The following is a 21,973-nucleotide window of genomic DNA, read 5'->3' on the forward strand; positions in this document are numbered from 1 at the left end:
GACTAGACTTTGACAGTTCAAGACTCATCATTCTTCGATAAAGAAAGATAAGACATATTTTATTATTTGAATAACACACGAGTAAGAAACTGAAAAAAATGTTTATAAGTTTAGTTTAATTCTAAGAGTGTCAGTTACTGAGTTGTGAGTGATATGTTAATATCAATGAGAAACCAAAACACCTCCAGCACGAATGCACGAATAGAGCGAGCAAAGAAGTTGACATCCACCCAAGTGTAACCACTTGCATTTAATGGAGGCAAAGCCGAATATCTGAACCGGTTCAAACTAAAAACCAGTCCGGGATGCGAATGCGAACTAACCATCTCAGAGGCAACATTGCACATAATCCACGACTGTCTACGTCTTCTCTGGTAATAATTGGAGAAGCAATTAAATAACATAAATAAAATTATAATTATGATATAAAAACGGCACGGAGAGCAGGTCTGTGGTGACATTATATAAATTTTAGAAATAGGCTTAGCCCTTCAACAAAGTAGTCTATGATCGCTCATCTCCCTGACTCGTGAGCTCTCATTGGAATGCGACCGCAGCAAAGAGAGGGCCGACAATAACGGGTCGCTGTTACCAGCGGCTGGGCGCGTCACGAACAGGCTGCGGTTCATTTTTAATTGGATTCACTATTTTTAAATATCGAATTAGACTAGCGAAGCGAAAGCAATTATAACTTGGAACGTGTAAACGTCACACATGTGTATCCAACAGATATAGTGACCATGTCACAAGTGTAAACCAGTGGGGCTATTACATAACTTCGTTTGCTAGGAGTCCGATCTGTAAAATAATAAGGACTTGATCACGGCGGTGTGTTTCATATTTAAGACATTATTGAAGTGAAGAAGAAAAAATAGTGCAATAATTATAAATGCAACGCCTCGTGTCACTAAGTTGTTCAACTTGATTTTTTAAACAGATCTCATGGCTTATTTTCACTGGACTGATATCTGATATAATAAACGGTTTTGTTTATATTCTTTTAAAATATACATGCTTTACGGTTATCTAAGGAATGCTATTTTGTTAATATCTCTATTTGAAAAAAAAATGTTGGACATAATAATAATACTTGTAGATTACATATCTGATATGCATCTTCGCTATTTTTATTACTATTGTTCGAACAGTGTGGCAGTAGCTTTACAAATCCGCTTTTCGGTCGCTTCCTCTCTATCGCTAGCTCGATTCAACGAATTATTATAATTAGTTTAGCTATCTTAAACTAGCAGTGTTTAATATTCCTACGGATACGATTTCAAACCTTTTTTGAGTAAATATTTTACACAAATTTAATATTTATTTATGTAAAATGATCTAAATTTTATAGACGTAAGATGGCCCTGTGCTTAAAACATGTATATTTTAACCGACTTGCAGGTTCAAACCCACGCTGCTTAATACACCGCTAATTAATGTGCTTCAATAATCCATCTATTGAGCCGAGATGGCCCAGTGGATAGAGCGCGTGCACCTTAACCGATGATTTCGGGTTCAAACCCAGGCAAGCACCACTGAATTTCAATGTGCTTAATTTGTGTTTATAATCCATCTCGTGCTCGGCGGTGAAGGAAAACGTCGTGAGGAAACCTGCATGTGTCTAATTTCAACGAAATTCTGCCACATGTGTATTCCGCCAAACCGCATTGGAGCAGCGTGGTGGAATATGCTCCAAACCTCCTCCTCAAAGGGAGACGAGGCCTAAGTCCAGCAGTGGGAAATTTACAGGATGATAATGTAAAAAAAAAAATACATCTTGTGCTCGGATCAAGGTCAGGAAACCTAGGTAGGTAGTCTATTATATTTACGATCACTGAACTCTGAAACAAAGTGAGTAAATAAAACCACCACAATTTAAGACACCCTCGCTCAGTGGCGACACTTACGTACGTATCATTGTCAACACTCGCGGAACTTATTTTGTGTTTAGGAATTAGTATGTATACCGCTAAATAAATTTTCAAACATACACGAGTCCCTAACAATACGAATTTATTGCTAACTTTCAACTTCAGAGTATATTAATGTACAGAATTAAATGGATCTCGACATTTTCAAATGTTTGACAAAAGCTTATGTAGTTAGTATCAATATCAAAATATACTTTATTCAAGAAGGCTTTTAGCACTATATTAAATGAAGCCACCACTGACTCGAAATGTAGATTCCAACAAGAGGAACCGGTATATATCATTTCCTATCTAAAATGGCTTTAATCATCAATAGATGGTAAAATGTTAGAATCTACTTTACCACAAAAACTACGATAAATATCTATCTATCTTTTGGTGGCCAATTGTTTGTCTATATATATCTGCTATTATTTAAGAAATAAAGAGCATTTGTCTCAAGCCACAGTATACGCTGAAAACTTATAGAACGTTTGAAATATAAAATATGATAAGAAAAGACGTAAAGTAACCTAAAACAAATGAAAAATATATATAACTATCGCTCAAAAGAATGTTATTTATCGCTATATATTTCTTTGCATGCTCTGCATTCCACCCCTTTCTAAATGCCCTGAGTTATTGAATATTTCGATAGTCAAGCCTTCATTTTCTCGAACTCGATTCTAGAACAAAGATTCAATTTTTATGACTATCCCTAGTGGCAACATATATTTTGATGTCGAGATATAGAAAGTACCCTGAGAGCACACTAAAAGCTCGTGTAACAAAGTGGTGCTAAACCACTTTAAACCCGGATAATCTCTACTAAAAATCCTGGTAAAAATGTAATCCGACTATTAGTACCATCGATCCCGTAATTTCAAATATTAAGTGGAGCTAGTTTATACGTAAGTACCAAAATCATGATCGTGAAATATCAATATGATACTACAACGATTATTAAGCCGTAAAGTACGTACGATTTTTTAATCCTCAGATAAACTATTAAAATAGATAGTACTTATTTGACAGATAGCAAAATAATGCATTTTTCAGATAAGTTCTATTTGGTCAATAATGCCCCTAACTGAGGGATAAATCTATCAGCCTCTTCAATGGATATAACTAGATCCATAGCCATTTAGGTTAGGTTACTTCTTCTTTTCCAAAGTAATATTAGAAATGTTGAACATTTTTAATAAGATAATCTCCTACTCTTGCACAGAATACGTCTTAGTTCTTTTTGGTACATTTTTGATACCTTCACACTTTTATGATTTCTATGGACTCGAGTTAAAGTAAATATCAATATTATTCCAAGCCGTATCTTTTGTCTTTAATAGTGAACGCATCTTCTTATTTTCCACAGTATGTTTGTGCTTGTCGACAATACTAACGAAAAATTCTATTACAGCAGTATTTAAATTATTAATTATATTATTATTGAAGTAATACAGAAACACTGACACAAGACGAAAAACCAAAAAGAAAAGAATTAATAGATGCACCACGGAAATTATAATATAGGTCTTTTAAAAATCAAATAAACGAAGAACAAAGGGTTTGCTGTCCTCTTCTAACACAGGATATGCGTGTTTCTCGCTCATACAAAATTAGAATGAATTTGGCAACTTAAATCCACAGATAACTATTAGCTTGTCACATGATCAATAAAAAAAATCGTCAAGTTTATTTGTCTTTTTAACAGTCAGACAAGTTATTTCGCTAGTTAGTTATTCGTTCAGTTATTCGATGTTTGAACAATCAGACCTTAAAGGATCACACGCAACACTATGACGTATCACCTTAAATCTTTGTGGTTTTATTTTCTATTCTATTAATTAATTCATTTATTAGTGAGAAAACTTTTAAAAACGCTTGATTAACTTCGGAAGTAGCTTCTTACATATGAACTTTCAAACCTTAATTATGTACTTACTCGTATGATTATGTATGTATTATTTTGATATGTCTATAATATAATAAAAATATTACACCGTCCTATCAGCTATTAGTAAGACTATAGCTGAAACTATTCACCAATTAAATTGCGATGTTGATCTAAATATATACATACAGTATTATTATTTGCACATATGTTAGTACATAATGTACTACGTATTTACACCTAGTAATAACATTACCAGAATTGCTGACCATTCATAGGTAAATATATACACGTTTTTTCCAGGTCTACTCACAGCCACAGCCCAGGTAGTCCGGGGACCTTGAACGGCGTTAATGGCAGCGTACATGGAGAAGCCAGGCAAGCGCAATCAAGGAAGAATATCATAAGGATGCTGGGTAAGACGAACGGAAGTTTTAAAAATATTACTGGGCTTTTAGATGTAGTTAACAATTATAATAGCGTGTCATATAGTATTCTCTCTTTCTTTCACAAGGAACTTAACGCGTAAAAGATAAAGACCAATGTGCTCCTGATCAAAATCGAACATAACATTTTTTCGAGAAGGATTTTACAAGTACCTTCCGAATCAAATGAGACGGTTCATAATGTAGATTTTAGAACAATGGAAATATATATATTTTTATTATCTTTATAATAATTTATAAATCTATTGAGTACAATATCGTATATCAATGTCAATAATTTAATTTTGTTCGCGGAATTTGAATGAGAAGTCTGTCAAAAGTATTGGAATAGAACGAGGGAAGTAACAACTTATAAATACCCCACGGCTGAAGAGATGCCTCCTTTTTTCATAATTTATTTTATTTATATGAGTCTCCAACAAAAGATTCACACTTGTAGCCTAATTATATAAAGTCCCCGTTGTTCTATTGTACTACGTCACCGACGGGCGGCAAGCGCCGATCGGCAGTCAGCTGTACGCATACACGCTATCAGCTCATCTCAATATTCTTGCAAATTGTATCCATTACATTACATAAATTAGCACCCTGTAAATTTCTCACTGCTGGGCTAAGGCCTCCTCTCCCTTTGAGGAGAACTAAGTCGCTCAACACTCCTTCCAAACCGTGTAACACACTATAAGTATTTACATATTCTTAAAATGAAACAATATAAGGGTTACACGTTGTGTGCTCCTTCAATTACAGGAGACCACAGCAGGCACTATTAAGCAAAAAATATTTAAATAAAATAAAGATAAAAAGTGAAAAAATAATACATAGCAACAAAATCAATTATAAATTAAAAATTTAAAATTAAGAATAAGCTTATTAATTAAAGGAGGAGTTTAAAATTTACTCAACCACGCTGTGTAGTTGACGTTACGTGTCGGACGAATCCCACACGTGTGTTCTCTAACACGCAATAAAGAAACTATATGTGACAGCTAACTTTTGTAGAGGAGCGCGTCGTCCAATGTATAATTCAATTTCGGCGGCACTCTCCGAAACGGGTGAGAGCTCGACCGTTTTCAGGGCCAACACTATACAGCTTTGAAATGATTCTTTACATTTTTTTAAAGTATATTGTATTTGAATTTTAACGTACAAAGGGAGGACTGTAATTGGGGGAAAAGGGGTGGTGGTAGTGATACTTAGCAAGAGTTGTTAATAAAATGGTTTCTGCTGTCTTTATAATAAAAGACTCACACACTAAGACACTGATGATGAGCATCTACAGTTACAGTGTACATCTACGGTATCAATATTACATGGTATGAAACAAAGTCGCTTACCGCTGTCTGTCCCTATATATGCTTAGATCTTTAAAATAACGGACAAACAACGGATTTTGATTCGGTTTTTTTAATGGATATATTGATTCAAGACGAAGGTTTATGTGTATCAAACATACCCAATATAGGAGAGAAGCATTGATAATTTCAGAGGTTTCTAAGTGGTGTCGTAAATAAACACATTTTTTTGCGCTTTCATTGCAAACGCTGTCTGAACCCTACGAGATAGATCAATATAATGTACTACAGTATTGTACTCCTTGAAAATGTCTTCAAAAAAGTCCGCGATAGTGATATGTCTATCTCTTAGGGATAACCCACAATAACCATTTTTTTCCCTTATTTTTTACGAGAAATAATGGCTTATTTTCGCAGCAATTTTAAGCAATATAGCATTAATCCCTAATCCAATTAAGTACCCTAAATACTGGGATTTAATATAGATCAATATGGCCCTTTACAGCATGTAGTTTAAATGAATACTTTCGAAGATATTACAGGTTTAAAGCGCAGGGACATAGCGGTTTGTATTGTCTAATGATTGAAAAACTGTGAACGTTGTAAGACATTCTGTAGTATATTTATATAGATCATTATGATATAGATAGGCAGACGAGGGACTGGGCTACTTGATGGTAAGTTGTCACCACCATTTCTTACGTCGCCAATGTACCATCAACCTTGGGAACTAAGATGTAATGTCCCTTCTGTCTGTAGTTATACTGACTCACTCATCCTTCAAACCGGAACAGGACAATATTGAGTACTGCTGTTTGGCGATAGAATATCTGTGGACTGGGTACCTACACAGGCGGGCCTGCACAAAGCCACTACACCGCTATTGTTCGTATGCGCCTTATAATAATAAATCATATATTTCAGACTATATGCACATTTTGTTAGTAACAATTATCTTGTCCTAGTGTTACAATAAATAATACTAAAGAAGAAAGAGAAAAAAATTATATATATTTATATGTTTATATATACCCCTGCCCTTCACTTCATATATATTTAGTCAGGATTCATTTCTCAAACAGCTTTTTTATTTATTTTATGAACGTGATATACTTTTACATAATTTTTTTTTATTTTCGAATCCTTTGTCGCTTTTTTGGCTATTTTCGATATTTACGATTCGTTTCAAGAGCTTTGAAATTGTGGTTGAATAAATTACGACTTTATATAAAAATACTTTGCAAGTGATCAAATTTATCAATTTCTGTAGGAAAATAGTAAATAAAAATTCGCCCGATACTTTCAATGGATATTTTTAGTCAATCTGACCACGAAGTCACGGATTATTTTATTCAACCTTGTTTTATTACTGCCGTATTTACTTTATGTACCGTTCCTATGAGAGTTGTAGGGTTGGGTCGATGTTTTATCGATACTCACGCGTTATAAGCAGTTAAACAGAATCTATTTAAAAATCCGGCGTGGATGGTCAATTTAAAAATAATAACGAATAATATTCAAAAACATTTTGGGGCTATTGGTTACGAAGACTCATCATTATCATTAGATTTTGGTGAAATTATTTTCCTACCTCAGATACGAACGTGTCGGATTTGAAAAATTCTACACTCTAGCCCACTAAAACCCTCACTTCGTATATCACTCTTGAAATCTTAAAAACTGATAAACGGATTTGTTAATCTATCATTGCGTTGAATGGTTACGTTTTGTAAATATAATATTTACAAATGACGGATATACCGTCTGACATCACGTGAACGCGTTCTGTGGTGATTTTCGTGTTGGTACTTACATAATAACTGTACAAAGTTGACGAGAAACTGAGAAAAACAAACAAAATTTGTGTATGTATATCGTATTTCTCCCCTAAAGAGATTAAAAGTCGCGCGTTAATCGCTTAAAAGTTGATAATTGATGTCCAGCCCCTCTGCATTAATGAGTTTATCAGTATTTTTATATTAAACAAGAATCACTACACATAAATAGTAAGAATTAAAGGATGAAAATTCCTTCCCTTAACATAATATAAAATTTAATTATGTTATGAAACGCCTAAGACCTAAAAAAAGTATATATGTATATTATGAATTTTTTTTATGTTTTAAATTAGTATGCAAATGAATTTTCACCTTTTTATAAAGGAGAGATTTTAAATAGATTTGGCGAAATACTTTTTATTACAGATCCTCATAATTCTTTTCTGAAGGATTAAAATATATTAAAAATGATACGCTACAATCCGCTTTGATATTCAATATTATTGAAGGGTAAAAAAATATATTGTATATCCTTTCGTGTGCGAAAAAATATATATTTTTATAGCTTTAGATAGACAGACTTGCGGACCAGCTGGTGGTCAACACCCATAGACATTGGCGCTGTGAGAAATATTAAGCAACGCTTACATCAACCTTAAGATTTATATGTTATGTCACATGTGCCTGTAGCTACACTGGCTCGCTTACCCTTCAAACCAGACACAACAATACTTAGTACTCCTGCTTAGCGATAGAATATGAATAAAAATGACGACCTCCGTGGTCGAGTAGTGTGTACACCGGTTTTCATGGGTACGCCGGCCGAGTCGATGTAGAAAATGTTAATTAACTTTCTATGCTCTCTTGAATTTCCCTAACACAAATGCTTTAGCTACTTACATTGGGATCAGAGTAACGTATGTGATGTTGTCCAATATCAGACAGGCTTGCACCAAGTAAAACATTAAAAGCATATTATAAGACAATCAAAAGGTTCGATTTCATAAAAAAAATACTTTAAATGACATATACATATATTAATTATTTGCACATAATACATTTTAAACTCAGCCACGAGTATATTTTGAAATATGAAAAAGTCATCATACCGGAGATTCCTGTGCTAGGGACACGATTGAATATAATTTTTTTTTTTATGATATCGGTAGGCGGACGAGCAAATGGGCCACCTGATGATAAGTGGTCACCACCCATAGACAATGGCGCTGTAAGAAATATTAACCATTCCTTACATCACCAATGCGCCACCAACCTTGTGAACTATGATGTTACGTCCCTCGTGCCTGTAGTTACACTGGCTCACTCACCCTTCAAACCCGAACACAACAATACTGAGTACTGCTGTTTGGCGGTAGAATATCTGGTGAGTGAGTGGTACCTACTCAGACGGGCTTGCACAAAGCCCTACCACCAAGTAATTTTTTTGCCCCAGTTTAAAATAAAATATCAATATAGATTCCATTCCGTGCAAGTTCGGCGCGCGAGTTAGTTGATAGTTTTTAAAAGTTTACATTCATAAATGCTCATTTTCAACAATGCGAAGTTTTATTATTAAAGTTACAAAATGTATTAAACTTCAAGATACAACGAGATCGCGTCTCCAGGTTGCTTCAAGAAAAGAATTTCCTCATCGCCCTGATTCTTTGGAAACTATGACGGGAAACAGGTCGTTGAACTTTAGTTTCAACTTTTTAATCTAGAACTTTCGCAGTTTTATTATATTAATAGTTTAAATTTATGATAATTTAACGCTATTAATAAAACTTTAATTTTATATTTTATGCACGGGTGATGACAGCTCCGGAATATAAATAAATGTCTCGCCGCTGCGTTGGCTGGCCGTTTATCTGTTTAACGAGTAGGTTAAAGAAGATATTGAATTTTCATGTGTTTAATTTGTGTTTACAATTCATCTCGTGCTCAGCGGTGAAGGAAAATATTGTGAGGAAACAAGCACGTGTCTAATCGTAACGAAATTTTGCCACATGTGTATTAGACCAACCTGTATTAGAGCAGCGTGATGGAATAAGCTCCAAACCTTCGCCTTAGCCCAGCAGTGGGAAACTTACAGGCTGTTACTGTTTAGAAGATTTAGAGATTATTTCTCAAACAGTTTCAGCGGAAATTGGTGTAAACATATTGTAGATTTTCATTCATACAGGTTACCTCGTGACATTTACAAAATTCAGCCAAGCTTATCCGGGCCGGTTGAACCCGTAATTAACCGAACCTGAACCATAAGTTTTAATAATATTATAAATTCATAATTTCTCGCACATCTTACAAAGTAAAACATTTACTCAGATACAGAAATAAGTAAGTCATCCATTGGTAAGGGTGATTTACAAAAGCTACCGGTGCTTAAGGCTTAAGACAGACTACATCTCCAGTAACACTGCCTTTTTACTTTGAGCTTGATACATAAAATACTTTCAATATTAAGACTCATCAAATATTATAACAAATAAATATAAAAAAAATACGATTAACAATAAGTTATAAAATCGATTCACAAAATCCTTAAGTGAATTAATGTTTAAAGTGATTCACACGACCGTAATGGAGCGGCATTATAAGAAGAAATATTAACCACGCTTTACATTACCGATGCTCCGTCTCCTTGGGAACTGACAAGTTGACCCTTGTACCTGAAATGACTTTGACTCACTCCCCTTCAACCTGAAATCAACAATACTAAATATTTTTGTTTGATAACTTATACATAATCAGCCTGTAAATTTCCCACTGCTGGGCTAAGGCCTCCTCTCCCGTTGAGGAGAAGGTATGGAGCATATTCCACCACGCTGCTCCAATGCGGGTTGGTGGAATACACATGTGGCAGAATTTCGTTGAAATTAGACACATGCAGGTTTCCTCACGATGTTTTCCTTCACCGCCGAGCACGAGATGAATTATAAACAAATTAAGCACATGTAAATTCAGTGGTGCCTGCCTGGGTTTGAACCCGAAATCATCGGTTAAGATGCACGCGTTCTAACCACTGGGCCATCTCGGCTCTGTATATCTGATAACTTATAACATATTCCAAAATATTGAAGCGACTCATACTTCTCCAGGTGGGCAAACACAAAGCTCAACCGCCACCTGAAATGATACTATCGGTGAAGTGTTTTCACGAATTCATGGTGTAATGGTGTCTGTGTCCGTTCATTCTGCTTATATTAGAATAAGATAATACTTTGGTATCCACATATATAATTCAAACTGAATTGAAGCTTAAGTGATTGTTAGAATAAGTTAATTGTACCCTATGAGTGTTGTGGGAGCTGAAACGGCCCATTAGTTAGAACACCTGAATTAACTAAAGATTCAAAACGAAGCAAGCACTGCTGAATTTTTATGTGCTTAGTTTATGTTAAGGACAAAATTTTATTTACCAATGCATTTAACCATTGAGATGGAATTAGCTCTTAACCTCTTCTGCAAACGGACGCTTCAGTCCAACAGCGGAACATTACAGACATAGAACACAAAAAGTCAAAATCGAAATATTATTTATTCAAGTAAGCTCATGAGAGCACTTTTGAATCGTCATGTTACGGTATTGAAGTAAATGTACAGCTACCACCGGTTCGGAAAGTAGATTCTACAGAAAATAACTAGCAAGAAACTCAGTACACAGTTACCTTTTCTCCAACATTTTAATTGCTGAGTAAAGTACGATTAATTTTTTATATAAATCAATAAATACTAAGTCCGCACGGATCTTGTATTCAATAATATGCCTTGTTTATTAGTGTTTTTTATATGAATTTTATTTTTTTTAATATCTGTGTGTCATAGGATACACAGACTGTTGCTTTAATTTTTCACCTCATCAGTGTTTGTTAAGTTGTCAAGTTATATTAAGTTTGTTAAGTTTATTAAGTTTGTTAAGTTTGTTAAGTTTGTTAAGTTGTCAAGTTATATTAAGTTTTTATTAATGTCTCTCGTCTCTTATTTGAGTCGTAGTAAACTATTTTATTTTATATAAATTGTATTACTATGTTATTTTATAATTGGTGTTATAATATGTTTATGATGGTATTCATTACACTCATGGTTTTTTATAAAATTACAATATCTTAAGCAAATTTATGTAAATGTTGCAACCTTGGGAACTAAGTTAGTAAGTGAGGTAGGCTCGAAGGCCTGAGTCGAGTAGAGTAGAGAAGGTGATGAGTGGTACCTACCCAGACAGGCTGACATAAAGCAATATTTTGTTATATATTATAATACATTACAATACTATCCGTCTCGAAACTCAAGATATTTTGGTGAAATAACAAAATATAATAGAATCAGTTACGAGCCACGTGATCTATCCGCCTGAATTGTCTGTTTGAAGTATCTTGTAATATCGGTAAAACAACTTGTTCAAATTTTATGAACGACTAAAGTCAATATTTTGTGTACATTCTCCGGAAGTGACAAATTTTCGTATTGTCGTACTATGCTAGTGAGAAAGCAGTGCGCCTGTGCGTGCACACACCTATATCAGTTTAATTAATATTATAAATGCGAAAATAACTTTGTATATCAGATTTTCATAAATGGTATGACGTAGGGCCTGAATCTATCGTTATTAATTTACAAAGATTAGAATATAAAATAAGCAAAGAGTTAGTTTATATTTTTCAATAGATAAGAGGGCCTGTGTCGGGTAACGAAGGCGCTTGTTCATCAATCGATCGAGGCTCGTTTGGAATTAGCATATTAAAGGTTACAAAGTCTAGTGTGCAGCTTAATATACCGAAATTGGTTTATAATTATTCCTTTGTGCTGATGTACTATATAAAAATATATATTTGCAAGTCATTCGTCAGCCGTCCTAAGTGTCGTATCTTTGCTAAAAATTATAAACAGCAAAGTTACCGGCTGTAAACGTCCCACTGCTGGGCTAAGGCCTCCTCTCCCTTTGAGGAGAAGATTTGGTGTTTATTATTTAGTTCAACCACTCTGCTCCAATACGGGTTGGTGGATAAACGGATGGTAGAATTTTATTGAATTTAGACACACATGCAGATATGCCTTCGAACATCCTTCATCGCTAAGCACGATATAAATCATAAACAACAAATTAAATACACAAAATTTAAGTTGTAATTTGCCGGATTTAAACCAGTGATCATCGGTTAATATGTGCGCGTTCTAATCACTCGGCCATCTCGGCTCAGCTAAAAATTGTTCCCGGCTAATTTTCATGTCCATAGACAATATTTATTACAATTTGCAGTTGTATTTTTTTGGCCGCTGCAGAGGTCTATTGAATCAGATAAACGAGGTCCTAGATTCAAATAACGGAAGCAATAAATTTTATTGGATTTTCCTATCAGAAAATCTAAGTATCGACTTAGGGCAGGACATTGACGAAGGTAACTAGGCAACGTATAGAAAGTAAAGCCACTGATATCTCTCCGTGGGGTTTGCCTTTCCATTAGATGATAATGAGAGTTAGGGTGTGTATGTGTGTCTTTACACACACATGTTCACTTAAATATCTTCGCCATAGTTAGCACTTATTTATGGGTTGTTATCAGTCAGGTGGATCTTATACTAACAAAATTAAGGCACGTGAAACTTGGAAAGTATTTCTCAGGTTTGAACATACAATCCTCGAAAAAAAATCTAATTATGTATACCCTTACCTGTTGAATGCAATTACTTTCAAGTTCGTATTATTATAAATAATATAAACCAAAGTAAAAAAACACATAGTTGTACAAAAAATTTACTTAGCACCCAAGGTTAATGGTGCATTGGAGATATAAGGAATGATTCAAATTTCTTAGGTCGGTGGTCGGGTGGTTGTGGCCACTTTCCATCAGGTGGACCCATTTACAGGTTCGCCTACCTATTTCATAAAAATAAAAAAGTAAACAAAAAAAATAAAATAAACAAGTCTGAAAACTTCTCACTGTTGGACAAATGAAATGCGTGTTCTTAATGATAACGCACTCCGACCGCCGCTGCACTGAGTTAGTTAGCATCGCAATTTTATAAACACGAATTAAGCAAAAACTTCAGTAATAATAAAAATTCACTTTAAAAAGAAACGTTTTAATAACATTGAAATTTCACGAAAATTCACAATTTCAATAAATTTAAATGTTTCCTAAAGAGATGCTGTTAATAATATAATTGGAGCCTGATGACAAATTTTACCAATAGAACGTGTTAAATTAAATATTGTTGCAGTTAATCGAAATTTTAAAATTTGAAAAGTGAGTTAAATTGTATGTAAGATCGATCAAAATGTATTTTTGTTGGCGGTATTGTGTTATTACTAGTATTCTGATTAACATGTAGTACGAAAAACAGTCTTTATAAAGCGTGGACGACCTTCACTCGGGGGCATTCAAATCAAAATAAATCAAATCAAATCAAAGTATACTTTATTCAAGTAGGCTTTTACAAGCACTTTTAAATCGTCATTTAACAAACAATTTAAAGTAAAGCTACCACCGGTTCGGAATGTAGATTCTACCGAGAAGAACCGGCAACTCAGTAGTTACTCTTATTCAACATCTAAAAAACAAGTCATGTTAGTTAAATACAATTATACAGGGTTATTGGTAATTCGACGTATTCCCGTTAGGAGGTGATAGGGGTGACTATTTGCGATAATTTTAACCCCCATATGCATGATGCAAAAGTGAACCATTTTTGAGTTATCACGTTTTTTAGATTTTTTCAAAATAAGTCAAAATTGCAACTTCAAAAATTTATAAAAAAAAAAGTTTCGATTAAAATCTACTTTTTTCTTCTGATTTATAAAAACGATTAAACACTGGATATTTTTCAATATTTAAACAATAATTATCGGTCCATATTTAAAAATGCGAGACGGAAAACGATATTATTTCAATATTTTTTTTATTTTTTTCCCTCAAATATGCCTGAAAAACAAAAAAAACCACTATGAAACTTGTTCTGCAGATTATTTTAAAAACATAATCGTTTAGTTAGCTTTCCGAAAATGTATAAAAACTAGGAATTTATTTCAAAGCAACCGAAATAAAATGATCAGAAAGGACGCTGGTGGAAATTCGTATTCGAAACTGACCGAATTCGTACTAAAGGTCGCTCTTTAAAATTCCCACAAAATTGACTTACTTATTTACTTAACTTACTTACTTAATACAAATTTAAAATAAAATTTAGATACATGAACAGTTCAGTAGCTAAGTTACAATTAAGATATTTTGTATTATCATTTTAATCCTGTCTTATCATTTTAATCCCGGCACGTTATTTACAAAGAGGATGCTGAAAGAAGAGTTGCTTTCTGTAGATTCATGCTTAATGGGGATTTAGAAGATGCATCTTTTTTTAAAAAATCCTCTGGACCGACAAATTCATATTTGATCAAGATGGTATAACTAACTACCACAATAAACATTCAATCAATCTCTATCGTGTCTTCTCCGTCGCACGTGACATTGGCGAAATAATCTGTGCCATCTTGGCACAAATAAAAGCCAAAACAAAAAAAAACAATTCATTAGTTTACATGGTTAGAAAATATACTGTATGAAAATGTTTTAAATATGTAATATGCTTTTACGAAAGGGTTCCATTAAACGTTCCATAGTAATGTTCAAAATTATTTTTAAACCCCGTTCGTGTGCTAAAAGTTATTCATAAAACTAATGACTTTATGGATACGGCGTATAATATAATAATAACCGTACAATTAACAGGAATTAACTTGAAATCCCACAATTAATAAACCGCATTGAACCATGTTAAATTGTTTTAAACATTAAAATTTATTCAGATCCGACAATTATTACAGAGCTAAGTTTTTTGATTTGCATGAATATTATATAAGCTAATATTTAAACAAAGCAGTTAATTTCATCACAACCCAATCAGTCGTTTTAGTATTTAGATAATTACATATTTATTCACGATTTTAGAGTTTGATAGTTTCTTAAAAAATATTAAAAAAAATGTTTCAAAATCCATTCCAAGTGCGAATACGAAATAACAGAATTGTACTACATATATATTCTATAAGATTCGTGACGTTTTTCCGCAGCGGGCAATGAAATCTGATTTACTGTTACAAAACCAAAATAACAATTTTAATAAAATTTTAAATAAAGTCAGTTGCGCCATTTTATTATGAATGCAAAATTACTGAATTATAATAAATAGCTATTATAAAAATATCTTGTGTAGTTTTAAAATTCAAATATCCTCAACGAAATTTTATCGTAATTCATCTAGCTATTTAAGCACGAAGGCATAATTACAAACTCCAGATCTTTCGAATAGACTATTTAATTGGGTTTAAAATTTAAATTACCATAATTTCTTATACTCTTTTTTGAACATTCAACTGAATCGGGCTTTGAGCTGATGTGTGAATTGAGATATTTTTAGAGCATATAAATCTTAATTAAAGGCTGTACGCTCAGTCCGTACATCGTGAGAAGACCTGCACCTGTTGGGTGAAAATCTATTAATACCTCTACGAGCAGTCTGGTCCAAAAACATTTTCTTCATAACTTCTCGTCAAAAGGAGAGTCGACCTGTCGCCCAATATTAACATATTTTATTAAATCGGATAATTTTGTCATATATAACTTTTTTGTTGTAGCGGCAGTTGTCATAGCATTCTTCGTGTGCTGGGCTCCCTTCCACTTCCAACGACTGTTCTTCATCTACGGCACTGGTATTCACCACTACCACACCATCAACGAGTACCTTTTCCTTGCTGCTGGAGTCTTCTACTACATTTCGGCTACCGTCAACCCCATTTTGTACAACATTATGAGCCATAGGTAAAGTGTATATAAGTTACATATTACTTTATAAATAAGATTTGGTGTCTAAATATTTTTATCGTATTTTTTTTTTTATAATAACTAAGGTGTTATTTTTTTTACATATTTTTTCTTGCTTGTTTTATTTCACATCGATTGTTGGAACGAAGTTCTTTTACGCGACTTTTACATACATACATACATACATACATACATACATACATACATACATACATACATACATACATACATACATACATACATACATACATACATACATACATACATACATACATACATACATACATACATACATACATACATACATACATACATACATACATACATACATACATACATACATACATACATACATACATACATACATACATACATACATACATACATACATACATACATACATACATACATACATACATACATACATACATACATACATACATACATACATACATACATACATACATACATACATACATACATACATACATACATACATACATACATACATACATACATACATACATACATACATACATACATACATACATACATACATACATACATACATACATACATACATACATACATACATACATACATACATACATACATACATACATACATACATACATACATACATACATACATACATACATACATACATACATACATACATACATACATACATACATACATACATACATACATACATACATACATACATACATACATACATACATACATACATACATACATACATACATACATACATACATACATACATACATACATACATACATACATACATACATACATACATACATACATACATACATACATACATACATACATACATACATACATACATACATACATACATACATACATACATACATACATACATACATACATACATACATACATACATACATACATACATACATACATACATACATACATACATACATACATACATACATACATACATACATACATACATACATACATACATACATACATACATACATACATACATACATACATACATACATACATACATACATACATACATACATACATACATACATACATACATACATACATACATACATACATACATACATACATACATACATACATACATACATACATACATACATACATACATACATACATACATACATACATACATACATACATACATACATACATACATACATACATACATACATACATACATACATACATACATACATACATACATACATACATACATACATACATACATACATACATACATACATACATACATACATACATACATACATACATACATACATACATACATACATACATACATACATACATACATACATACATACATACATACATACATACATACATACATACATACATACATACATACATACATACATACATACATACATACATACATACATACATACATACATACATACATACATACATACATACATACATACATACATACATACATACATACATACATACATACATACATACATACATACATACATACATACATACATACATACATACATACATACATACATACATACATACATACATACATACATACATACATACATACATACATACATACATACATACATACATACATACATACATACATACATACATACATACATACATACATACATACATACATACATACATACATACATACATACATACATACATACATACATACATACATACATACATACATACATACATACATACATACATACATACATACATACATACATACATACATACATACATACATACATACATACATACATACATACATACATACATACATACATACATACATACATACATACATACATACATACATACATACATACATACATACATACATACATACATACATACATACATACATACATACATACATACATACATACATACATACATACATACATACATACATACATACATACATACATACATACATACATACATACATACATACATACATACATACATACATACATACATACATACATACATACATACATACATACATACATACATACATACATACATACATACATACATACATACATACATACATACATACATACATACATACATACATACATACATACATACATACATACATACATACATACATACATACATACATACATACATACATACATACATACATACATACATACATACATACATACATACATACATACATACATACATACATACATACATACATACATACATACATACATACATACATACATACATACATACATACATACATACATACATACATACATACATACATACATACATACATACATACATACATACATACATACATACATACATACATACATACATACATACATACATACATACATACATACATACATACATACATACATACATACATACATACATACATACATACATACATACATACATACATACATACATACATACATACATACATACATACATACATACATACATACATACATACATACATACATACATACATACATACATACATACATACATACATACATACATACATACATACATACATACATACATACATACATACATACATACATACATACATACATACATACATACATACATACATACATACATACATACATACATACATACATACATACATACATACATACATACATACATACATACATACATACATACATACATACATACATACATACATACATACATACATACATACATACATACATACATACATACATACATACATACATACATACATACATACATACATACATACATACATACATACATACATACATACATACATACATACATACATACATACATACATACATACATACATACATACATACATACATACATACATACATACATACATACATACATACATACATACATACATACATACATACATACATACATACATACATACATACATACATACATACATACATACATACATACATACATACATACATACATACATACATACATACATACATACATACATACATACATACATACATACATACATACATACATACATACATACATACATACATACATACATACATACATACATACATACATACATACATACATACATACATACATACATACATACATACATACATACATACATACATACATACATACATACATACATACATACATACATACATACATACATACATACATACATACATACATACATACATACATACATACATACATACATACATACATACATACATACATACATACATACATACATACATACATACATACATACATACATACATACATACATACATACATACATACATACATACATACATACATACATACATACATACATACATACATACATACATACATACATACATACATACATACATACATACATACATACATACATACATACATACATACATACATACATACATACATACATACATACATACATACATACATACATACATACATACATACATACATACATACATACATACATACATACATACATACATACATACATACATACATACATACATACATACATACATACATACATACATACATACATACATACATACATACATACATACATACATACATACATACATACATACATACATACATACATACATACATACACACATACATACATACAATATGCATGATTTAATACTACTTAACAATACATCATTATAATAGCAAAGTTACAGTCATTTTATGAAATGAGAAAACATCAAATGATTTGATTTAATCAACTCGGTTCGTATGACTTAAGTTTTCTGAATTCAAAGGTGAGAAGCGCTCTAATCTGAGAGGAGATCCGCGTCTACAAATTCCATTCAGGTCCGTGTTTCAGACGTTTTATTACTTAAACTTCAGAAAATGCTTTACAAAATTTGTTGTTAAATATTAGCAACGTTTCAAATTAAATACAACATTTATTAATTTAAATTTTATATATCACTATATGTTTAATGAGAAAATTATTATAATTATTATATTTAGCAATGTATTCAATTACATACGTAGATTATATATGAAACGGGCAATTTACGATAATTGTCTATATTTTTTTATAAACATTTCATATTTAAATCCAATATACAACATGTTTCTTCGTTTAAATACGAATTGCCAGCAATTAAAGTATCAATATTTATATTACAAGCATGTGAATTAGAGCTGAGATGTTTTTGTATTCGTTTCAGATCGTTACCGCTAATTCTACATACATAAATCATACATTGGCACTGTTAGAAATATTAACCATTCCCCACATCGCCAATACACCAACAACCTTGGCTACTAAGATGTTTTGAATCTTGTACAGGAGTAGGTGTTAAACTGGCTCACTCACCCTTTAAACCAGCACACAACAATACTGAGTACTGCTGTTTGATGATGAGTGGGTAGTACCTACCTACTAGCACGAAGCCAAGTTAATTACATCACTATTATTCATGTGCGCCTTATAACCCTGGCCTTCTCCTTTCTTCGCCAACCTAGTGAACTAAGATGTTGAGTTCCTTGTGCCCGTGGTTACACTGTCCCATTCACCCTTGAAGCCTTTTCTATTAAATACTTATTAGTATTAAATACACGACTCAAAACCCGACTAAGGTAATTTTTCTCTTTAATTTTGATTGATTAGGTGATTCAACCTCTCTCCTTAGCATTTAATATTAGTGGATACACAGGATCTGGATTTTGAGATACATGCAAATTTTTCTCAAGTGGTTTTCTATCTCCGCATTTTATTGTATTGTATTTTATATTAACTCTCACAGATACCGAATCGCTTTCAAAGAAACCCTTTGCTGCCGAAAAGTTCGTCGCAAGAAGAGCAGATACCGTGACCAGTCGAGCATCAGAGAAACCATGGTCAACCACACATCCGATGGCTCACATCTAGTGAGAGTCAGGTCTCAGAGTCACGAACACAGGAATCGGACTGAGTTCCGAGGAAGACGGAGCAGCTTCTGCAGTAGTGACTCCACGAGCCTCTACAGCGACCGATGGAGAGATTACAATCGAAGACCAAAAGGCGTTTGGAGTAGAAATAATAATGAATCGAGTCAACTTATGCTTAAGGATTATAAATATGATTGTGAACTGTAAGCCTGAGGTACTTCTGTAAAAATAAGTGAAGTAACAAAGAGTACTTTTCCCACAGCTGCGAAAATATCTTCTTCCCAATTTAGAGGAAGTTTGTTATTTGGGAAATATTTAAAGTATTTCATTGGTCAACGTAAATGGTTGGGCAAAAGACTCCTTTCGAGTGACGGGTTGTTGCGTATCCCACCACGCTCTTCAAAGAAGACCAACCCACCTGGCGAAAAATCTGCTGAGTGTATACATCAGAAATTGTAGCAGAATTTTATCTGTTACCTGCAAGTTTTAACACATGATAGTTGTACAGTGTATGCCATGACAAACCCGCAACCCCCAATTAAGATACACATGTATTAAACACTAGGCTATATCGGCCAATTCAAAATACTCAGACGGATGTACCACATGTTAAAAATATTTTTATTTTTATAAGAAAACGATTACTAAATAAATTTTATATAATAGTTTATTATACCAACTTGGATAACCGCCTTTGTTGGAATATGTTTATAATTACTCGATATTATTGTATCAAATTACATATGAAGGTGAATTCTCTCCTCTCCCCCAGCTCACATAGCATATAAAATGATTATTGAAAATAAGATGAATTACGCCGG

General features: G+C 32.3%; 1 protein-coding gene across 2 annotated transcripts in view; it reads left to right on the forward strand.

The window, feature by feature from the left end:
* LOC113401532 (neuropeptides capa receptor-like) overlaps window positions 1-21,398 on the forward strand; it is an 83,835-nt gene extending 62,437 nt beyond the window's left edge. For both annotated transcript variants that reach the window (XM_064218487.1, XM_026641469.2), the window contains exons 5-7: window positions 4,102-4,214; window positions 15,944-16,127; window positions 21,029-21,398. In XM_064218487.1, coding sequence (XP_064074557.1) covers window positions 4,102-4,214; window positions 15,944-16,127; window positions 21,029-21,359 — 628 coding nt within the window. In that variant the 3' untranslated portion in view covers window positions 21,360-21,398. The remainder of the gene's footprint in view (window positions 1-4,101; window positions 4,215-15,943; window positions 16,128-21,028) is intronic.
* Window positions 21,399-21,973: the final 575 nt, after the last annotated feature.

This window comes from Vanessa tameamea, chromosome 22 (assembly GCF_037043105.1).
Source record: "Vanessa tameamea isolate UH-Manoa-2023 chromosome 22, ilVanTame1 primary haplotype, whole genome shotgun sequence".
Lineage (NCBI taxonomy): Eukaryota > Metazoa > Arthropoda > Insecta > Lepidoptera > Nymphalidae > Vanessa > Vanessa tameamea.